Genomic DNA, 19,035 nt, shown 5'->3' with positions numbered 1-19,035 from the left:
AGAATGGAACGACCAAGTCTGCTGTCTAGCTGCTGAAACCAAAACCTTCTAGAAAGCAAAGCCAAAAATGGCCCTGTACTCATACCTCCAAATCATGGCATCAGAGATAATGGACACGTAAGGCTAAACACAGAAAAAAGTTTGCCTCAGCCCTGGTGCAAAACTACCTGCCAGCCACCCTCTGTCAACAACTCAGTGCTCCTTGGAGATATATTCTTCAGCTAGGAAGGAAGAAAAGAAAACCCTGATATGCAGACACATGCTTCTACCAATTCAACTTTTGCTATCACAAATTGCCTTACTGCAAGGAAAAGATCAGAATTTAGCTCTCACTTAACACAGCAAGCTAGGAGAGATTGTAATACACAGTGGATGCAAGCTCTTCGAGAAATCTGAATTTTACTTTTATCACTGATCAAGGGCATGAAATTTCAGATGTCAAAGTGATACGATGCCTTTAGCATATACTTAGGAGTTAGCTTGCATATCCAATACATGAAGGACAGCACAATAATAAGACCACCTTACTTTGTTTTGTACAAAATGCTCCTCTCTTTTATTTTCATAAAAGATCTACCCAGTAAGAGATGCACTCTTCTGTCACCTCAATGTCAAAACTACAAAAAAAAGTACTCTGTCTTGAAAATAAAAAAAGACAGGCACAGCATTTAGCGGAATACATTAGTATATCTAGATCACTTTCATGGTCTGCAAGGGCCATCCAACAGTTTCAAAATAAATCCCCAAGGATATAATAAAGGCCTGTTTAAATGAGTAGTGGCATAGGTCCCCTCAGAGTTGGGTTCCCTCAGAGTTATGCACTGGGACAAACCAGGAATTTGGAAGGATCTAGAAATGAAACAACAGCATGAAGTATTCTTGAATGTCCAAATTTCTTTTTCTCTTCTGTAAGCTAGTGAAGTATGGAATCAAAGGCCTGATCTAGAGTAGCAGTTCTTCATAATTTGTCGTCTTCTACTAGTATGCTATACTACTATCTATAGTATCAATACATCTTTCCACATAGACAATAACTGCACATTCAGACTTCTGTTTGCATGCTGATGTGAACTTCACTGAAAGTAAAATGAATGTATACTTCTTTGGATGATTCTGTGGAGTTTCTGATTTATCAGAAACAAGATTTCATTAGATAGACTTTTTATTGTTACAATTTGATCACATTTTCTGAATTACTTGAAGGGGACAAGTGAGCAAGGTTAAAGTATATTTACAACTTCTGGTTGTCATTAGCCAAATGACGTGTTGGGAAAACAGCATCTGTTTCAGTGCATTCCCTGAAGTCTGTGGATCAAAGTCCATTCTTTGATACTGCAGTAAGATACTGAGATAACTCAACTGAGAACAGCTGATCTACTTCTCCTCACCCAGAAATGTAACTCAAGATTCAGAAGAGCAAATTTTGGTCAAAGAGGTATGTGAGCTTATCTCAAAAAATCACACCAGAGCAGCAGATCATTTAGCCATCTGGGAGTAGAGTAACCCACGATGGGCCACAGAACTGATACATACAGGCATCCAATTAATACAGTTCAGATTGATACTAAAAGGAACCCACAGGTTTTACTGACAGATCCTATGGAAATCAAAACCTACACATAACTGAAGTTAGGACAGAATATTTACCTCTACATTTGCTTTAGGGTCTCATATCTGATCTTTTTAAAATTCTCCTAGTCTGAAGGACATGCAGTATTATCTCATATTCACAACAACAGAAAAGAGCATGGAAATACTTTCTGAAGTGATATTCATGCTCTTTAAAAAGAATTGGCTGCTCATGTGGTTCATATGGTTGTGTATAAACACAGGCATGTTTTAGCATTAACAGTGCATTTTAATACCTGTTCAAAGGTTTGAAAAACACTCTCAGTCTTCGACTCAGCGAAAACACTGAATGCACAGCTCTTCTGATGGCGGAATGAAATGCGTGGCTAGAACAGCTTGTAAACAGTTTCCAAGGCCAAGAAAGACCAAGTTTTTTCATTCACAAGGAAATATAAAAGTGCATTTACCTTTTTTAACTTTGCTGCTCCAGCACCAGAGCGAATGGCCTCCATCAGGGCTCGCCTCGCCTCTCCAGGGTCACCTGTAGTTGTGGCAGAGAATTTAAAAGTCGCTGTTGACAGCTGAGGGGGGGGTGGTGGCGGTGGCTGGGCAGGGGCAGGTGGAATACAGAGCTGTTCTTCCTGAGGGTCTTCTGCTTTCTGTAAAGACAGTTCCGCATTCCTAAAACTCTGGAGCTCTTCAGAGGCCAATGAGGAGATCTGTTCGTGATGCAGTTGAAAGGAGACAGTTAATACCAAGCATGACTAAACTGTAATTACTTGACATTTGATGCACTTTAATTTCAGTACCCTAATTTCACTTTGCTTGAATGACATAAAACACGTAGAGCTTTTTGTTTGCTCATGAAGCTGAACATCTGTTACTACTCACTCACATCACTCAGCTGGGCTGATTACAAGCATCAAGGATTTGGCATTGACTCTGACTCAGAAACTCAATCTTTATTTACCACAAGCTCCAGCATCCTGTAACTCTTTTTGGCATTTAAGGTAACAGACAGAGAGTTGGACTTGGAATTCATTTGCTAAGAACCACAAGGGGTTTTGGAATCACGAAGACATATTAAGGCTGCTGCAGCCACCCAGGAATCTTGTTACTTTTCACATTCTGGCCTACATAGAAATAATCTCAAATGACAGAGATGCTCTTCTAGATTTGAAGCTTTCAGACCTGGCTTCAGTGAAAAAATAATATTAAAGTTTCAACTCACACTGGGAAAAAAAAAAAAGAAAAGAAAAAAAAAGAAAAAAGAAAAAAAAGAAAAAGGTAATACAAGAGAATTGTGTGAAAGCACTGGGGGAGAAAAAAAAATCAATAGATTACTCTTCCAAGTGTCTTTCTGTAGAATTTCTGAACCTAAAATTCCAGCACGAATTACTTACCTGGAAACTTGTTCTAGTTTAAATAATGTAGGCAAGGAGGTAATCTTTTAGACTAAGCAACTGCCTCAACAAATATTTTTTCCACTAACAACATTACTAATAATAATCACAATAAATTATTAGTAATTATAAGAGTTTGGCAATTATTAGGAAATTCAGTACCATGTGCCAAACAGGAGGTTTTCAAATAGATGCATTAACATTCTGTTTCAATGAAATTAAGGCATAGATCTTCTCTAGTAAAAAAGGACTCATCTCTCATCAAATAATCCAAACTCACAGAGCCCCTATGTTCTGTTACTTCACTGTACATACACAAACACAAATACATGGTAATAATGTCATGTCAGATAAGAACATTTGAGATGTCATGGAAGGGACAGCACTTCAATCGCAGTACATCTATATACATCTATATCCTGCCCTGTATGCATACAAACATGGTACCTCATCTAGCACAGGTGACACTGTGAAAAAGAAGCCCATGGTTTCTAGGCAACTTCCTTTAAAACTGCAAGGAGAAAGTATCCTAAAAAGTCTCTGCGGCAATACAACACCATTTCACTGTCAAAGCCTCTTTCACACAGATCTGCATTTATTCCTAATGAACGCAGAGCGCAGTTGTGTGCACGAAGGTGACTGCAGCACCGCACGTTCTGCTCCCAAGTTCAAGGGAAGCTGCATCCTAACTGAAACAAGGGCAGTAAGATATTCAGAACTGCTCTGAGGGAGGAAATAATTCCCAAACAGAGACAAGGGAGACTTTCTACCTAGTGCCAGCTCTCTGGATATGTGCTAATGGTCTTAGTCATTGCAAGAGGGAAATGGGAACCTCCTTGCCAATACATGTCCTTGGCTGGATTAGTAACTGAGTGAAATCTGAGGCTAGAACAATGCAGGCTTTGGCTACTGGGGATAAGAGATGCTTTAATGATTAGGTAAATCTTTCAGATAGGAGGAAACATTCTGCTGTAGTGAAATTTTCCATCAATTATTTGCATACAACTTGCGTGCATCAGTTAACAGATAAACAGCATGCATGAAAAAGTCCTAGTGTTATGAGGTAACTGGAACTGGATGTATACAGAAGGTAATGCAAATATATTAACTGCATACCCCCTAACATACAAAAAACAACGCCTAAAATGTGAAAGCAATAAACATTTGATATTTCCTGTGTACATTCCCAATAATCCATTTGGATTATTTCTCCACTTCTTTCTCAGTTGAAAGCACGCCAGTTGAGGTAGTGCTAAGTTCTATAGAGAGGGTGCAATCTGACCCTCTCTGCTATCTGTCTAAGTCAGATCTGGTCTTGCATCATAACACTTTCCCCCTACACTCTTCTCTTTCCAATACAACTCGAGTTTGCATTTTCTCTAGGTTTATTTGAAACACTCGATAAGAACAGACCACACTTAGAAGATCATTTATCATGTTGATTTCTTACTTTTTTCAGCTTGGAAGTGCCACTGTGACCTCTAATTGCTGCTAGTAGGGCTGACCGCTCATTCTCTGGCTCACTGTACGAGGGTTTCTTGTGATTGCCATTTAGCGCGCTGTCTGAAACCTACATTATGAAAAGAATACTGTTATTAGACGTTTACATACAGATATTTTGGAAATGTTATTAGAAATATTTTTAGCTCTTGCACTGGAATGCAAGCTATGGGGACTACTCAGTCTGTGTGCCTATGTGCCTGCTTTTATAACCTGAGCTCTCACCGAATGTAAGGATCCATGTAGGTCCCAGTTACCAACGCCACACATAGAGATGCAGCCTCATATCCCCTGAGCATAAAATCAGTGGCTAACTGGTACTGTCTACTAACAAAAACTGGTGTCTTCTTTCTTTTGCAGGTATTTACAAGTTTCCTGCATGCTGTGTGTTCCTTTTTTACATAACACACTGAAATGCAGGCGAGGCTCCCTGGCTAACCTCAATTACCTCTCCTTCATGTTGTTTCTCTCCCCCTTTGCCTCTTTTAGCTAGGGCAGCAGGAATGGTGTTGTGTAACTTACAAGACGTGCAAAATAACCACTGGTGTGGTCTGCACTTTGCCACTATAAATTTTTCAAGTGCCATGTATGCTGCAGCTTCCTTGCAGATGTGCCAGTTATAAAACCTCTGGTGTCTGAGGCTGCCTACAGGTTTCTGCAACCTGAACAGGCTAAATAAAATCTCCACTTTACCTTTCTGAGTTTCTCTTTTCCCCCTCCTGTTTGAATAGCTTCCATTAGGGCACTGTGCAGCGATGTATCTTTTGGAATCGGTTTTTGGACAACAGGTTTGAACTTCTTCTTTGGTCCGAAGATATTAGTCTGCACATTAACATCCAATTCACCGATAGCATTAACAGCTGAATCATCAGATCTGTCGTTCTGTTCTGATTCTGCCTTTGCTGTCACACCATTGAACTCGGGCGATGCTTTCAGGGAACTAACTTGCATGCTGTCAGCAGGAGGCCATTTAGCAATACGCAAAGATGAGCTGAAAGAGGGTGAGGCTCCTTGGAGATCAGGTGACTTGAGAGAGGAGGCTGAATTACTACGGGGCAAAGTCTCGCTTTTCTGTTCAAACAAAAGATGCATCTTTTTCTCTGCTGTACCTTGTTTGCTGTTTAAACTGTGATCATCTTCTGCTTTGTTGTTATCCTTTGAAGAGGATTTACTAAGTGGGACACTGGCATTCTTTTTATAGAAACTAGCAGGAGTTGCTTGACTCGGTGCCCTGATGTTCACTACTTTGTTTTCCATGCCAGAATTATCACCAGGTGTGAATCTGTGGGATGCTTTTTGACTACAAGTAAAAATACTTGAAATTTTTTCTCTTGTTTCTGCTGATTCTGTTTCCACAGGGCTATATTTGGCCACAATAATACACCTTTTGGGGGAAACATCAGCTTCAGTTTTAACCTCTCCTGCCCCATGCTTATTTTCATCTTTCTCAAGAAAATCTGTAGAATCAGACTTAAAGGTAGGTAGGTTGATGTGTTTTGCAATGGCAGAGGCCACATACTGACTGGAAGTTCTCCTGTGAGGCTTTAGAAATGGAAGCTCTGGCTTGTCCTTATTAATGGCTGGGACCACTAATGGTTTTACCTGAGACTGCGTAACTGGAAGAGGTGGTTTAGTCTTCTCATTCTCAGACTGTTTTTCACCTACCTGGGAAATAACAGTTTGTGGTGCTACAGGTTTTGAAGCTGCAGGACAGACGGGTTTGCATTCTTGCTTTGTAACAAAGGACTTAGAGTTTGTGGTAACTGCTGGCTTTTTAGCAAGATGCTCAGCAGAGTCATCACTTTGTTTTTCCATAGAACTTGACCTCCAGAATGCCTTCACTTTCCCAAGAGGAATTTCCTCACTTTCACCAGCAGAGGAACCTGGTATGTTCTTACTGACAACAGGCTTTGGGTTGATAAGGTTGCCTAGTTCATCGATCTTAATGGCACCAGTGGAAATCGAAAGTCCTCTATCAAAATTTTTTACTTCAGGTTTTGGAGGGACAACTTTGAAGGTCGTCAAACCCATTTTGGGTTCATAATTTGCTTCCAATTTCTGGGCACGATGACACCACGGAGGTGTTGATGGAACTTCTTCTACTTCAATTTTTTTTGCAGGTGGCCGTTTGATTTCTAGTTCTGACTTACTTTTTTTCAGAGGTCTCTCCCTCTTACTACATTCATTAAATGGATTTACTTTCTCTTTCGCTGTATTGATTTCAGTTGCAGTCTTGGAGCAAGATGAAGTCAGCTCTGATTTACACTCCTCAGACTTCATAACATGTCTAGGCGGAGCTTCTACTTTTACATTCTTTTCACTTCTTTTTTCAAAGGAGGATGTGAGAGATTCAAACATATCCCTCCTCTGTTCCACAGGTAAGTGACTGAACTCATTATCAGACGGCTGCTGATGTATTAGGTACTTGGCTATACATGCAGATTCACCATTGGCATGTCCCTTATCAAAGGAACCCGCATTGTTGTTTCTATTTGTAAAGCTTCCCATATTAACAGAGTCAGCGGATGAATTCCGTGAACCCCTTGTCTCTTGGTTTCCAGCTGAGTTATAGATGGTAACTTCTGGAGCATCATCTATGACTGTTACTGGAACAGAACTAGCAACATCGTGGAGGACCTCAACTTTTCTTGTATGTGGGTTCAGCATTTCACCCATGTGCTCAGAGTCAGAGTTACTTAAAGCATCCATTGCTGTAAAACACATGTAGTATTATATTCAGGCAATATTTAGGCAATATGACTTTAAATTACACAAGCAGCTAATACAAACATACCCAGATCAGATATTTTAGTTCCACTAAAACTAGCACGAATATATTTATATTACAAAAAAGGAGAGATCTGGGTCCTTTTTATTGTCTGGCTGCTGATTAGAATCAGCCAAAATATTCCTGCAGTCCTTCTTCAGCCAGTGGGAAACATACAAATGCAGCTGAAAGCAGAATTTAATCTATTGTTCATACCTTATCTTTGACTAACTTCTCTCAGTGATAAACATTTCACCACATGACTCCAAAGGAGAAACATTTCTGAGAAACAGTGAGCAACTTCAAATTATGTTTCCCAGACCTGGTTAGTAATAACAACCCAGCTGAAGGATTTCCTTGAGCAAGCAAACAAAGAAACAGTACTTGTATTTTTTTTTTTTCTCCATTCTTTCTTTTTCCTTCATTACCAATGACTCCAGGAGCCTCACTGTGCAAGAAGCTTAACTTCCCTCTCAGATTTGCTAGTATAAATCAAGGGTTACAACACAGAATGTAAGAAATGACAGTGTCGAAGAAATTAAACTGGAATTCAGTACACTGCCAAAGTTCTGAAATAAGGATGGAAATTTTTTAAAAAGTATTGAACATCATTTCATGAGGAACTATTAATAATGAAATGTTTTTATTTACTGTAGGATAAAGAGAAGCACAATATTGCTTTATGGTGAGATTTTATCTCTTCTTATTGTTTCTTCTCACATTTTTAAACGTTTAACTTTAAAACACGTCTGCTAATGGAGAGGAGAGATTGATTGCAAGAATGTCCCCCCTTCTCCATTTCACTATGATAAAATAAGCAACAGGAGTATTGTTTATGACAGACAACTAAACTCACTACTGATTTAGCTTCACTGAAGTAAATACCAAATTTAGCTCACAAAATGTGTCCATAATCTGTTGTTCGTCTCTTTCTGGTAGCAGACATCAAAATACAATGACAATCAGATAAGCAGGTTGAAAAATATTTTGTGCTGGTGTATAAAGAGTGGCTGCCCAGGAAGCAAGGGGAAAGAACCCACTTCAGGTGGACCACATTCTGACTCAGACCTGTGAGTTGCTGCTAGTGATCTTAGTGAGAAATGAAGGTGTCTCAGAGTGCAGTTTGTCTGTGTTTCTTCAGGCTGTGCCTATGTCCTTTATGCCTCTGAGGCTTTACAGTTCCCTACCTTCTAAATCTTCATCCAAGTCAGCCAAAGTCTGCTGGAGTTGTGCATCAATGAATACATCCTCATTCTCATGCTTAGCCGCAGCCATTTCTTCACTTTTACTGCTAAATAAAGAGAAAAAAATGTCGGGTCTCCTGCTTTCTTGCCTTGTGCTCCTGCTCAGAAATATACCCTCATTTCAGCCCCTTTGGTTCCACTGAGGTTTTGAAATCCATTCCCCAAAGTACAAAAAAAATGCAGCCTTGGACACACAAACCACACACATCCAAATCTAGGAGGAATCTCAGCAAAGACTGAGCATACTCCATGTGCTGGTGATCAAAAGATTAGGATTAATAAACTCCATCACAAAGAAATGGTCTGGCTTCACTGTGAAGCGTGCAGTTCAGCCGGACTGCAGAAAAGCAGCATATGCTGAGGCAAAGCTTTTGTATATCCATGTAATTTTAAAGCAGACCACTAGCCATCCCATGTACACACTTTGCCAACAAATCTGCACCTTAATTAAATAAAAATTGCACGATGATGAAAAATAAATAGAGTGAAATAGTGTTAGACAATCACTCTGCATCCTGGGGGAAGGGAGGGGAGGAGTAAAGAGAAACTAATCCCTTGAGAGCTGTTTCTAATGAAAAGTGGCCTGATTTTGCCAAGAAATAACTCTGTGCTTTTTGACAAACTTGTACAATAATGTAAAAACAAGTATAAAACCAGAATGAGTGCCAAGTGTTGTCTTGGCTTATTAAAAGACGAAAAGAAGAAAAATCTTAACAAAAAAGAACCTGAAAAAAACTTCAACAACAAACACATAAAAACCTGTTACACAACAGACATTCTGTTTCCTAGGAAGAATCCCGACCAGCAGAGCTTTCCTATCTAAATCAGTGAAGCCAGGATTTCACACTGGGCAATTCATTTTTTCTGCTACCTGATCCTCACCTGAAGTCAAAACGTCATCTGTGACACTGCCTCTATGTTCTACCCTTGAGATTAGACTGCTGACAAAATAATTTTCCATTTAACCACATCTAAGCCACTTTGGTCAGGTGAAGCAACTTTGCCCTTTTCAAGATCAAGCCCTTAATGTCACAGATAAAGTGACAGGTGACTTTTTTTCTTTTTTTTTTCTTCTTTTTTGCCTAGTTTACCGAGCATCACCTGAAAAAATGCACTTTTCCACTCCCCTTTAACATAATCTTTTGAATAAATATTTGCGGATGATTCTTGACACTGATTTAAATGATCTCTAACGTGTGCCTTCTGTTTTTGCAATTGTATTATTTTTCTCTTGTTCCTAGCAGGACTTGCTGAAAGCATATTTTCAAGCACCTTTTTTGTTTGTTTGTTTGCTTGGTTTTTTTTGCATTCACCTCTCCTTTCCTTGTATCCTCTGTAGCATTCTTGGAACCTGATTCCCTTTCCCAAGCAGGGATGAATCCAAAGTGGCAAAGCTACGTATAATACCTAAATTGTTTCCCAAATTGGAATATATATATTTCTGAAGACAGATATCTGCATTTATTATTTGAATGCAGAGGAAGAGATGCAGTGCAGGAAGCACTCTCTGCATGGAGTATCATTTCTCCCAGCATCTGCCATTGATCAGAGCTTTGCAGGCCCTGAGCACCTCCAGAAGCCAACATGAACTGATGAAGCTCAGGCTCATTCTCGTAATTCAGGATCACGATGAACTCAGTTTTCTCCAGGATGGATAATGAGGAGGGTGACACAATTCAGTCAAAGTCTCTAATGGGAGCAACTGGTTCTGTAAGACAGCAATCCTACTTGTAGCCTGCAGCGTTCACACACACAAATCAGTGAGACCACTCATCTGACAAACTGACAAGATTTAAGCTTACTGCAGTATTCAAACTAAGCAGAAGCCTGGCAAAAAACCCTCTCAACCTAAAGTTGGCAAGAACTATGAACCACCTGAATGTCCTACTGTTTTTGCAGTGAAAAATTTTATAAAAATAATTTAAAAAATCACTTGCTATCCTGAGTGCACCATTTATTTGCAAAATAATAGAAAGAACTTTCTATTTTGCACTGAGAAAAACGATCAAAACTGTGCACCAGTTGAATGATATATCTAAGCAGTATGGAAGGCAAACACTGTTTTCTTCTTTACAAAACTGGCCTTACGAGATAGTTTCCCACACTTGGAAGCAAGTTATTGACCTTCACTGAGACTTTCTCTAAGCTACTTAGAGAAAGTGAAGAAGGCGCTCTGAGCTTTGGTTTGAGAAAAACCTTGGAAAATAAATGTCTAAATCCACCTCCATCAGAGAATGTGACCTTGTTCCACGAAGGCCACGCAACTTCACCACCTTCTGCTACCTGATTTCTTCTGTTGCCTGACTCCTTTTCAACACAGCCAAAATCTGTGTTACTAAGGTTGTTGGTATTGGGCTTTCTCCAGCAAATAATGAAAATAATTGGCTTGAGAATTTTATGGGCGACTCATGTAAGAAAACATATTTGGGGCCTGGGACAGAGATTCTTGGATTCCAAACAGGGTTCACTGCACTGACCAGATCTTTTCTCATCACAACTGGGGAGAATCTTTCAAAGACTCAGAAAAATCACCTTCTCCTTCATAGGTGCAACAGTCAGCAGAGGTGTCTTTCATTATCCTCTGTGCACTTATGCAGTGTAGGTAATTTGCCTCTCAATTTCGGCTTCAATCTCCTCATCTAGGCAAATGGGATAATACTACCCAATTCAGAGAATTTTTATAAAGGAAAGAGAACAATGCACTGAAAATGAAAGGATTCTCAGTCCTTTACAGATGGAGCTTCAGAAAAAGCACATCTTTCCTTCTGCATTTCCAAATTCCTAAAAGAGCTATTGTTCAATTCATCTCCAAACTCACCTAAAAAGCAAGCCAGAAGGTGCATGTTAATCACAGAGCTCTTCTTTAAATTCTTAGCATTGGGAATTTAAAATGTGATATGTGTTTTGAGAGGTGAAAGTCTGGTAGTTTCCAGTAGCTCACACAGTCTATAAATATGCCTAAAAAGACTCTTTCACACAACAGTATTTGGGAAAAGAAAACAAGAGGGCCTCTAATATTTTTTCGAAGCCTTCTTCCCTTCTAACGCTGCACACTTTTCTTTTGTTGACAGCTCTATTTTGGTCAGAATCCAAGAAAAATACAGGACTTATTCCAGTACTATGTTTTACATTCTGGACAAACATTACCAGTGGCATTTTCTCACACATGCTTTTTTTGACTTAAGGAACAACTTGATAACCTTTCTGCTGCCTTTCTGGTAACGTGAGGTGTTAAAAATGGGGAGTATTTAGCACAAGCTCGAAATGGCAAACATGTATGGTTCCTGGAAGCCTCCTCACTTATTACTTATGTAGATTAGCTGAGATTTGTGCAGGAGTGCAGAACCGAGCAGAGAGACTACTAAACTACCGCCTTTAGTGCTCCACTGAGCTCAGGCTACAATACATAATTATTCCTCAGCAGTCATTCGCACAGTTGGAGACAAAATGAAACTTACTGCAGCATTTTGTCAAATTAGTGCCATGAGAGACAGACATTTATGAGAAAGTTTACACTCTAAGAAAGAAGAAAATCTCTGATAAATCTTGCTTGAAATGCATTAAAAAGAAAAACGGAACAGCTAAAGTACAACAGATTTGCAAAAACAGAAGCTGCCATTTTGTTCTACATTTTTGCTCTATTGGGGCTTTGCAAATGGTACAACAGAACAAGGCTTCTCTGGGCACCTCTCAGGAATTCCGGAATGCCTCCCCTATGGAATCAGAGGTAGATGCAGCTTCCAACATAACTGAGAAAATACAATGCAGAGCTATTTAAACTATGGGGAAAAGATCCAGTTGTCCATTTGGGACACTCAGTACCATTTGAAATAATGCAGGGCACTCAAGACATCTGTGTGGGGCTGACAGACACAACATGAACTGATAGAGACTGCTGGAAAAGCAACAGGCAAGAGAACTGGCAGCAGACATTTCTCAAGTTCACTGAATGCTTTCTGAGAGCCTCACCTATTTTGTGCTACCTTGATTAAATAAAAAATCTTGAGACCGTAGTTCCTCTAAATCACCAGCTGGGGAGGGCAGACGGAACCACTGTAACAGTCATATCCAGAAAGGCACACAGTGCAGTAGTGCACAGGAGGAAGGAGTGGCTTCCCTAAGACCAGGTTCAATGGACATGAGGGCATTCAGCTCCCCATATGCATCTTCAGCAGCCAACAGGAACTGACCAACGTGGAAGACTAGTATTATGGTGACTCAGCATTGGGCTTTGATGCATCTGGGCTACCTTCTCTGTTCTAAGTGTCTTCTCAGTCTGCTAATAGGGATTTAATTTAACCTTGCTGCATACATCCAAATTCTTCCTCTTCAAAACGGATTGAAAATATTCTCCTTTTACATAAATGCTGGGGACATAAATGCTTCCACCTAGGATCTATCATAGCTGGTGTTACAGAAAAGGCTGATGTTGAATGATGTAGAAAGCATGGTTGAAAGTGCATTGTTTTTTAATATGACTTGCTATTCAAGCAGGCCAGAAACGACAAAGTAATTTCGAAGTGCTTATTCACTTGCTTCTGTGATTGATGCAGCAAAGTACTCTTCAGAAGTGGAGGAAACTATTTTCCAGAGTAGTCAGGAGTTTACAAAATCTTAGGGACCATTTTTCCATTTTCTGCATTTCTTAAGCTAGATGATTTTTTTCTCTATTTCCTTTCAAGGAAAGAAGAGTAGTCAGTATAAGGAATGGACTTTCTAATAACTGAGGCTACGACCAGACAAATGAAATCCTTGCTTAACGCTACCTCCTGTGAGCATGAAGCATGAAGTTTCAAAGTTCTAGCTTTGAATGACCAAAGAAAATGGTCATACTGCTAAAATGCTGACAGTAGACTGTTAATGTACTGGGAAATACATCCCTCTTAGAACTGGCTAGTTAACAAAGTCCTCAATTGTCTTTCATGCAAGATTTCTGAAAGTGGCAGAAACTAAGGAAAGGAAAAAACACACACATTCATATTCTGTTGGATGCCATGTAACCTTGCTTTTTACATTCTTCAACAGCCGGTTAAAAGAAGGCTGTGCATACTTTTTGAGAGCAAGGTGCAAATATCATTTCTGTTCCAAATTCTTAGTGTGTGTTCTACTTTTATTTCTGTGGGACTGCAGTGGTCTTTAGGCAGCATTTGTATCTGTGCTGAATAAAAATAATCAGAAATTAGATTAACCTGTTTTCCAATCCTAGAATAACAGAAGTCCAGTAGTGACCTCAGATTTAAAACCACCTGATTAAGATAGGAATTTACAAGTACAGAGAAGGAGGAAAATAGTTTTTCTGCAGCAGATATGTTTATGGACCTTTCACAGTCCTCCTCCATGTCTATCAGTCAGAAATAGAAACCAAATGAAAAAATTTATGCTTATTTATAGCATTTTGTGTTTTTCAGTCCCTTAATGCTAGAAATCTCTAAGCCTGTTACATACCATGATGATTTAAGCTTCCAGAGCCCCAGACGTATGTCTCATACGTTTCAGAGTCCTCCCATAGGCTGCAGGGGCAGCAGCTTGCAGTTGCTATACAGCTGGAAGCATGCCCCCACTCCCCCTCCTTGCACTGGCCTCTGGCAACAGCTTCCCAATAGGAAAGCCCGCAGGCAGACAGGATCGCCAGAAATAGTCAGGGAAGTGAACTAGCTTGACTTAAATCTTAATACAGCAACATCACTTGGGCACAGTAGTGCTGCAGGTTAAATGATGGCACAGTGAGGTTAAATAACCTCTCTTGGTTTACACACAAAAAAATATGAGAGGAAAGAGCAGAGCCCTTTGCTGCACCTTTAGCAACCCAAGCTGCTTCCTAACATCCAATGCGTTACACAGCTCTCAAGTATACAGCAATTTTTCCAGCCAACAAGTGTAGCAGAAAGGCTAATCTGCACTCCTGCTCTGCAGTGATTGTGAGTATCTATTACTTAACCATAATATGATTAGTACCTTCCCTCCATGAACATCTGCCAGAAAAAAAGTGTATGAGAATATCCAAATCGAAAGAGTTTTCTGGAACAAGAGGAAAGGGAAAGCCAGAGATAAGGAAGGAAATTAGCAAAAGTATGTAAGGAGCAGAGGCTTGCAAATCTGTCAGACATCTGGGCCTTAATTAAGTAATTTTTCACCCACGAAGTTCTCTCTGTCACATTAACCCTTTCTCTTCCTTCCTGCCTATCAACAGTACCTTTCTGTTTCCAAAAAAGTAAAACACATGTCCACCCAGCTAAAATGAAACTTATCTTACAGAGGAATGACAAAACAAAGCTTTCCAGTATTTCTCTAAGATTGCTACAAGTGACAAGTAACTATATAGAGTATATTTGTGCACACAAATGTGTGTATATATAATATATACATAGTGCTATTTTCATTAGAGTTCTCCCTCCCTTCCGACTGCCTTCTGCCACTCACAATTCTACTTTCTCTTCCTCTGACCTGCTTCATCATTAAATTCTCTCCAGCTACCAAGTTCTTTTTCCCCCCTGTCCTTCCCAAGTGGAACACAAAACCTTGTAACATTTGAATTTGAATGGGCTGAAAATTAAGCAGAACAAGTTCACCCACCCCTATCCTTTCAAGCATTTGTTTTAATCTAACTCATCAAAACCCAAAGAATTTTGTAGCAAACAGCTGAGTATTTCTCAGGTTGGTAACAAAGAGAACAGTTTTCCCTCTCCTCCCTACAGCTCAGCTACCACAACCAGAGCCAAAGGTAACAAATTCTCCCGAGAGAAAGGGAGGAAACAGGATTCTCCCTGTCCAGATCCACAGCATGAACTGATCTCTGCAAGGTTCCCCACCCCCATCCTATGCCCTCAATTAGCTGTACGTGAAAAAATAATCCTCCTTCATGGCTACTGACACAGGAGGAACTCAAGGGAGAGGAAAATCCCTTTTAGGCCTTTGGAGAATATTTCGTCTTATTGTCCCTTACAAGTCACTATTTATGATGATGCATTTATTCAGCTTTCAAACCAGCAAGTTCATACATTTTAAACAATCCCACAAAAACCTTTCTAAACTTCAATAAAACATATTGTATTTTGAAGTATTTCAGTGCTCTGATTGGTAGGACAACCCACTCTAAAGGCCCCTTAACTCTTCTTTCAGCTACCTACACCTTACGCCTTTGATAGGTGGCAGTCCAAAGGCAACAATGTGCATCATGCCTGTGAGCATTCTGTTATTTTATTTGTGCCAAAACACTTAGATGCCTTTGAAGAACAGAGTCTGGAGGAAATGAGAGGTGCATTCTGATACATGAAATGCTGTTTGAGTGCTCACCACTCTGACATACATGGGTCCTGTGTGGTTTACATGGTCACTGGTCTGCCTCGACCCTGTGCATCAACTTTTTTTCTCCACAGTAAGATAATGCCACAATGCCTCCTCTTCACCTCACATGAGTACTAGGATGAGAAATTAATTAAAGTCTGCATGGCACATGGATACTAGTGTGATGAGTAAGATAGAAACAAGAGGAAATTAAATGGTCCTGGCTCTAGAAGAGAATGTGAACTGAGAGCAAACTGGTATACCTGCTCCATTAATTGAGCTCTGAAACTTAGAAAGAAAAAATGAGTATGACCATTTAACGAGAGACTTTATCATAGTGCACAAAATGGGGGAAATTAAGGTTAAAGGGGGGAAACTAAGGTTGCACGGTCTTATTATTAATGTTAGCTAACTTTGAGCATGTGACTTAGCATCCCTAATAACATTATTTTAAAATAATTTTTAATGTGTAATTATTTATAAAGCTTGAGACAGTAGGTGTGCAGGATGCTTTATAGGCGTATAAAATTGACTGATCCCTGCCCCAAGGAGCTTGCATGATGACACCATACAAGGGATGGGAAAGGAGGGGGTATGGGAGGACAGAGTTGCAACACTGTGAGATCATGAGATGTGCTTACTGCTACATAAGCAACATTTCAGCTTCTTTGTGGTTTTCTTGTTACTCATTTAACACTATATATTAAAATTTGGTGAACAGATACATAACACAAATCAACTGTAAGGAAGGATACGAAGAAAGAGAACTATGTTGTACTGTGTTCAGAGTCAGCAGTTACTAAAACATTCACAGCCAATATCATATGTAGTCAATTATTTATAGGGGTTATCCTGTGTCACCTCCAGCTGAGATCAGGATTCTGCTCTACCAGGCACTGTATAAACATATTGTGAGATATCATAACTGTGTGCAGAATTTTACACAGTAAGTGGCTGACAGGCATATCAGAGGCAGAGACAAAGATGGTTTAATAGATTAGAAGCAGAACCAAGGGTTGAGTGATTCGGTACTCTACACACTAACTCTTCTGTTTATTCGCATTAAGGCTGCTTAAACAAGAAACCCAAAACAGAACAAAAAAGAGTGCACATACAAATGGTTCTTACATACTGAAAAGCAAGACTACCGAGGACTGGAAATCCCTGGGCTTTGGAGACATTCTTTTAGAAATTTGTCTATCTTCTTTAGGAACAAGATTCATAATATGTTGCAATTGCCATTTCTGTACGTACAAAGTTTGTACATGACTTACTACCCTGTCCATACTATTATGCTGCTACATGCAGACAAACCTATTGCATATTGAAGACCGCATCCCTCAGCACTCCACTCTATCCCTGACTTCAGTAACAGATGAGGTACAGACCCTGCTGTGATATTCTAAAGCTATCAGACATTTCTGCTGCACTGAGACCACACATTCCATGCAGTGAATGGTTCCAGAAGCTCCAAGAAAAATACATTTAAAAATACATATACAATTAACCAAATAAGCAACATGACAAAATACTCTTCATGATCTGGAGCGCAGTCTAAGAGCTCAGAACAAATATACTGAAGAACTGTGGGCTTGACTGTGCTCTTCACTAAAGTTTGTCAGGGTGCATAAGCAAAAGATCACTTGGTCCTTCCTTATAGCTTCTTCACACTCTAAATACAATCTGCTTCCACTTTAAGGGTAGTTTTTATTACCCACACAGTACAAAATGATTGTAGTATACAGAATTACAGTTATTTCACAGGGTAAAAAGCCCCAGTTTTTGCTAGCTTTACAATTCAAAGCTAAATATTTCCATGATTTTTATTAACTTTTTTTCCCCCCAACCCTGGGCCAAATTAACTACAATTTCTGGCTTCAGTGGAGCTCAGACTCAAGGAGGACGCTATTTCACTTCCGCTAACTATTGTTTCTTTATAGCATTGACATGTTCTCTAACTTTATCTTTTCATATCTTCCTTTTAGAACTGAGTTAGATCTTGGTACATGGACTGGAAAAAGACATAAAAGATTTGTGAAACTCCATGTAAAATTTTCCTTCAAGTTCTGTAGTTTTTGAAACACATTTAAAACTCTGTGTAGCTTGGTATCGATTATTCATTCAAACTGCACTTTGACTTGTCTGGGAATTCAGAAGGCTGCTTTGGTCCTCAAAGCAGCTCATTCATCACAAGAACTCACATAATGTCAGGTCTCCCAGCAGATTTTATCACTGGGGTGGTGGCTGCTCTGACAACAGCAGCTGAAATTGATTCACTCCAAATTTGACTGTACTAAATGCTGTACTCTGAACTGATTTAAATCCCAGAAAAACGAGAATTTAATATGAATAGCTTAAAAAACAAAAACAAACCCACGGCCATTTTGTCCTCCCCTCTACGTTTGGGAAGTGGCTTTTAAAAACTCAGCAAGTTAATCTCAAAAGGATTTAGAAGAGCACGATTTTCTGTTTTTTCTACAAAAATACGTTAGCAGTGGGACTGGATTTACCTTCAAACATTGCTGGCACATTCAGAGCACAAAAGTTTAAAGATTTTACTATTAGCATCTTCTCTGTGGCAGTCTCCACGGCTGCTGCCATGAGAATAAAATCCACTATAAATGTTAGACTTCAGCTCTACCTTAAAGTTGATCTGAAATAATTTTGCTGTCCCAGAGACTAAAATACCCACAATTAATGAAACACTCTACTTTAGCAACAAAACCATCTCCTATTTCCTCTCCTTTTTAATTACAGAACCACAGAGTGGCCTGGGTTGGAAGGGACCTCAAGGATCACGAATCTCCAACCCAATTATGTCCTTTATTAATTAGTCGAATTATGGACATATCAGACAGATACAGAATATTCAGAATACTAAAATCACCTAAGTGCAGACTGGGAGCCTAGTTCAACCTGCTTCTCCAAGCAGGGATAGTTTCAAAGTCAGCTGAGTCTTTCCAAGGCTTTGTCTAGCTGCGTCCTGAAAACCTCCAGACATGGAGATTTCTCGAAGTCTCTGTGCAACATGCTCCATTGCCTATTTTGAGGAATTTCCACCTAATATTCCATTTTTATTTCCTTTACAGCAGCTAGTAACTATCGTTCCTTCCACTGTGTACCCCAAGAAGCCTCTGCATCCAGATTCTGCTCACAGTCCTCCTTTTGTGTGGTGAGAGACTGCAGTCAGATCCCTCCACACCCGCATTGCTTTTGCAAGATGAGCAACCCGAGAGTTCTCTCCCCCTCATACTTTTCATCTCCAGCA

At 39.7% G+C, this 19,035-nt stretch overlaps 1 protein-coding gene across 12 annotated transcripts in view; it reads right to left on the bottom strand.

Annotated features, from left to right (window-relative positions):
• COBL (cordon-bleu WH2 repeat protein) overlaps nt 1-19,035 on the bottom strand; it is a 151,106-nt gene that overhangs the window by 4,263 nt on the left and 127,808 nt on the right. For 11 of the 12 annotated variants that reach the window (XM_048940233.1, XM_048940241.1, XM_048940242.1 and 8 more), the window contains 4 exons: nt 8,427-8,530; nt 5,166-7,183; nt 4,423-4,542; nt 2,037-2,288 (listed from right to left, as the gene is read on the bottom strand). In XM_048940233.1, the coding sequence (XP_048796190.1) occupies nt 2,037-2,288; nt 4,423-4,542; nt 5,166-7,183; nt 8,427-8,530 (2,494 nt within the window). The remainder of the gene's footprint in view (nt 1-2,036; nt 2,289-4,422; nt 4,543-5,165; nt 7,184-8,426; nt 8,531-19,035) is intronic. The other variant, XM_048940234.1, reaches the window with a different exon arrangement.

This window comes from Lagopus muta, chromosome 3 (assembly GCF_023343835.1).
Source record: "Lagopus muta isolate bLagMut1 chromosome 3, bLagMut1 primary, whole genome shotgun sequence".
Lineage (NCBI taxonomy): Eukaryota > Metazoa > Chordata > Aves > Galliformes > Phasianidae > Lagopus > Lagopus muta.
This window is presented reverse-complemented; position numbering and strand designations above follow the sequence as displayed.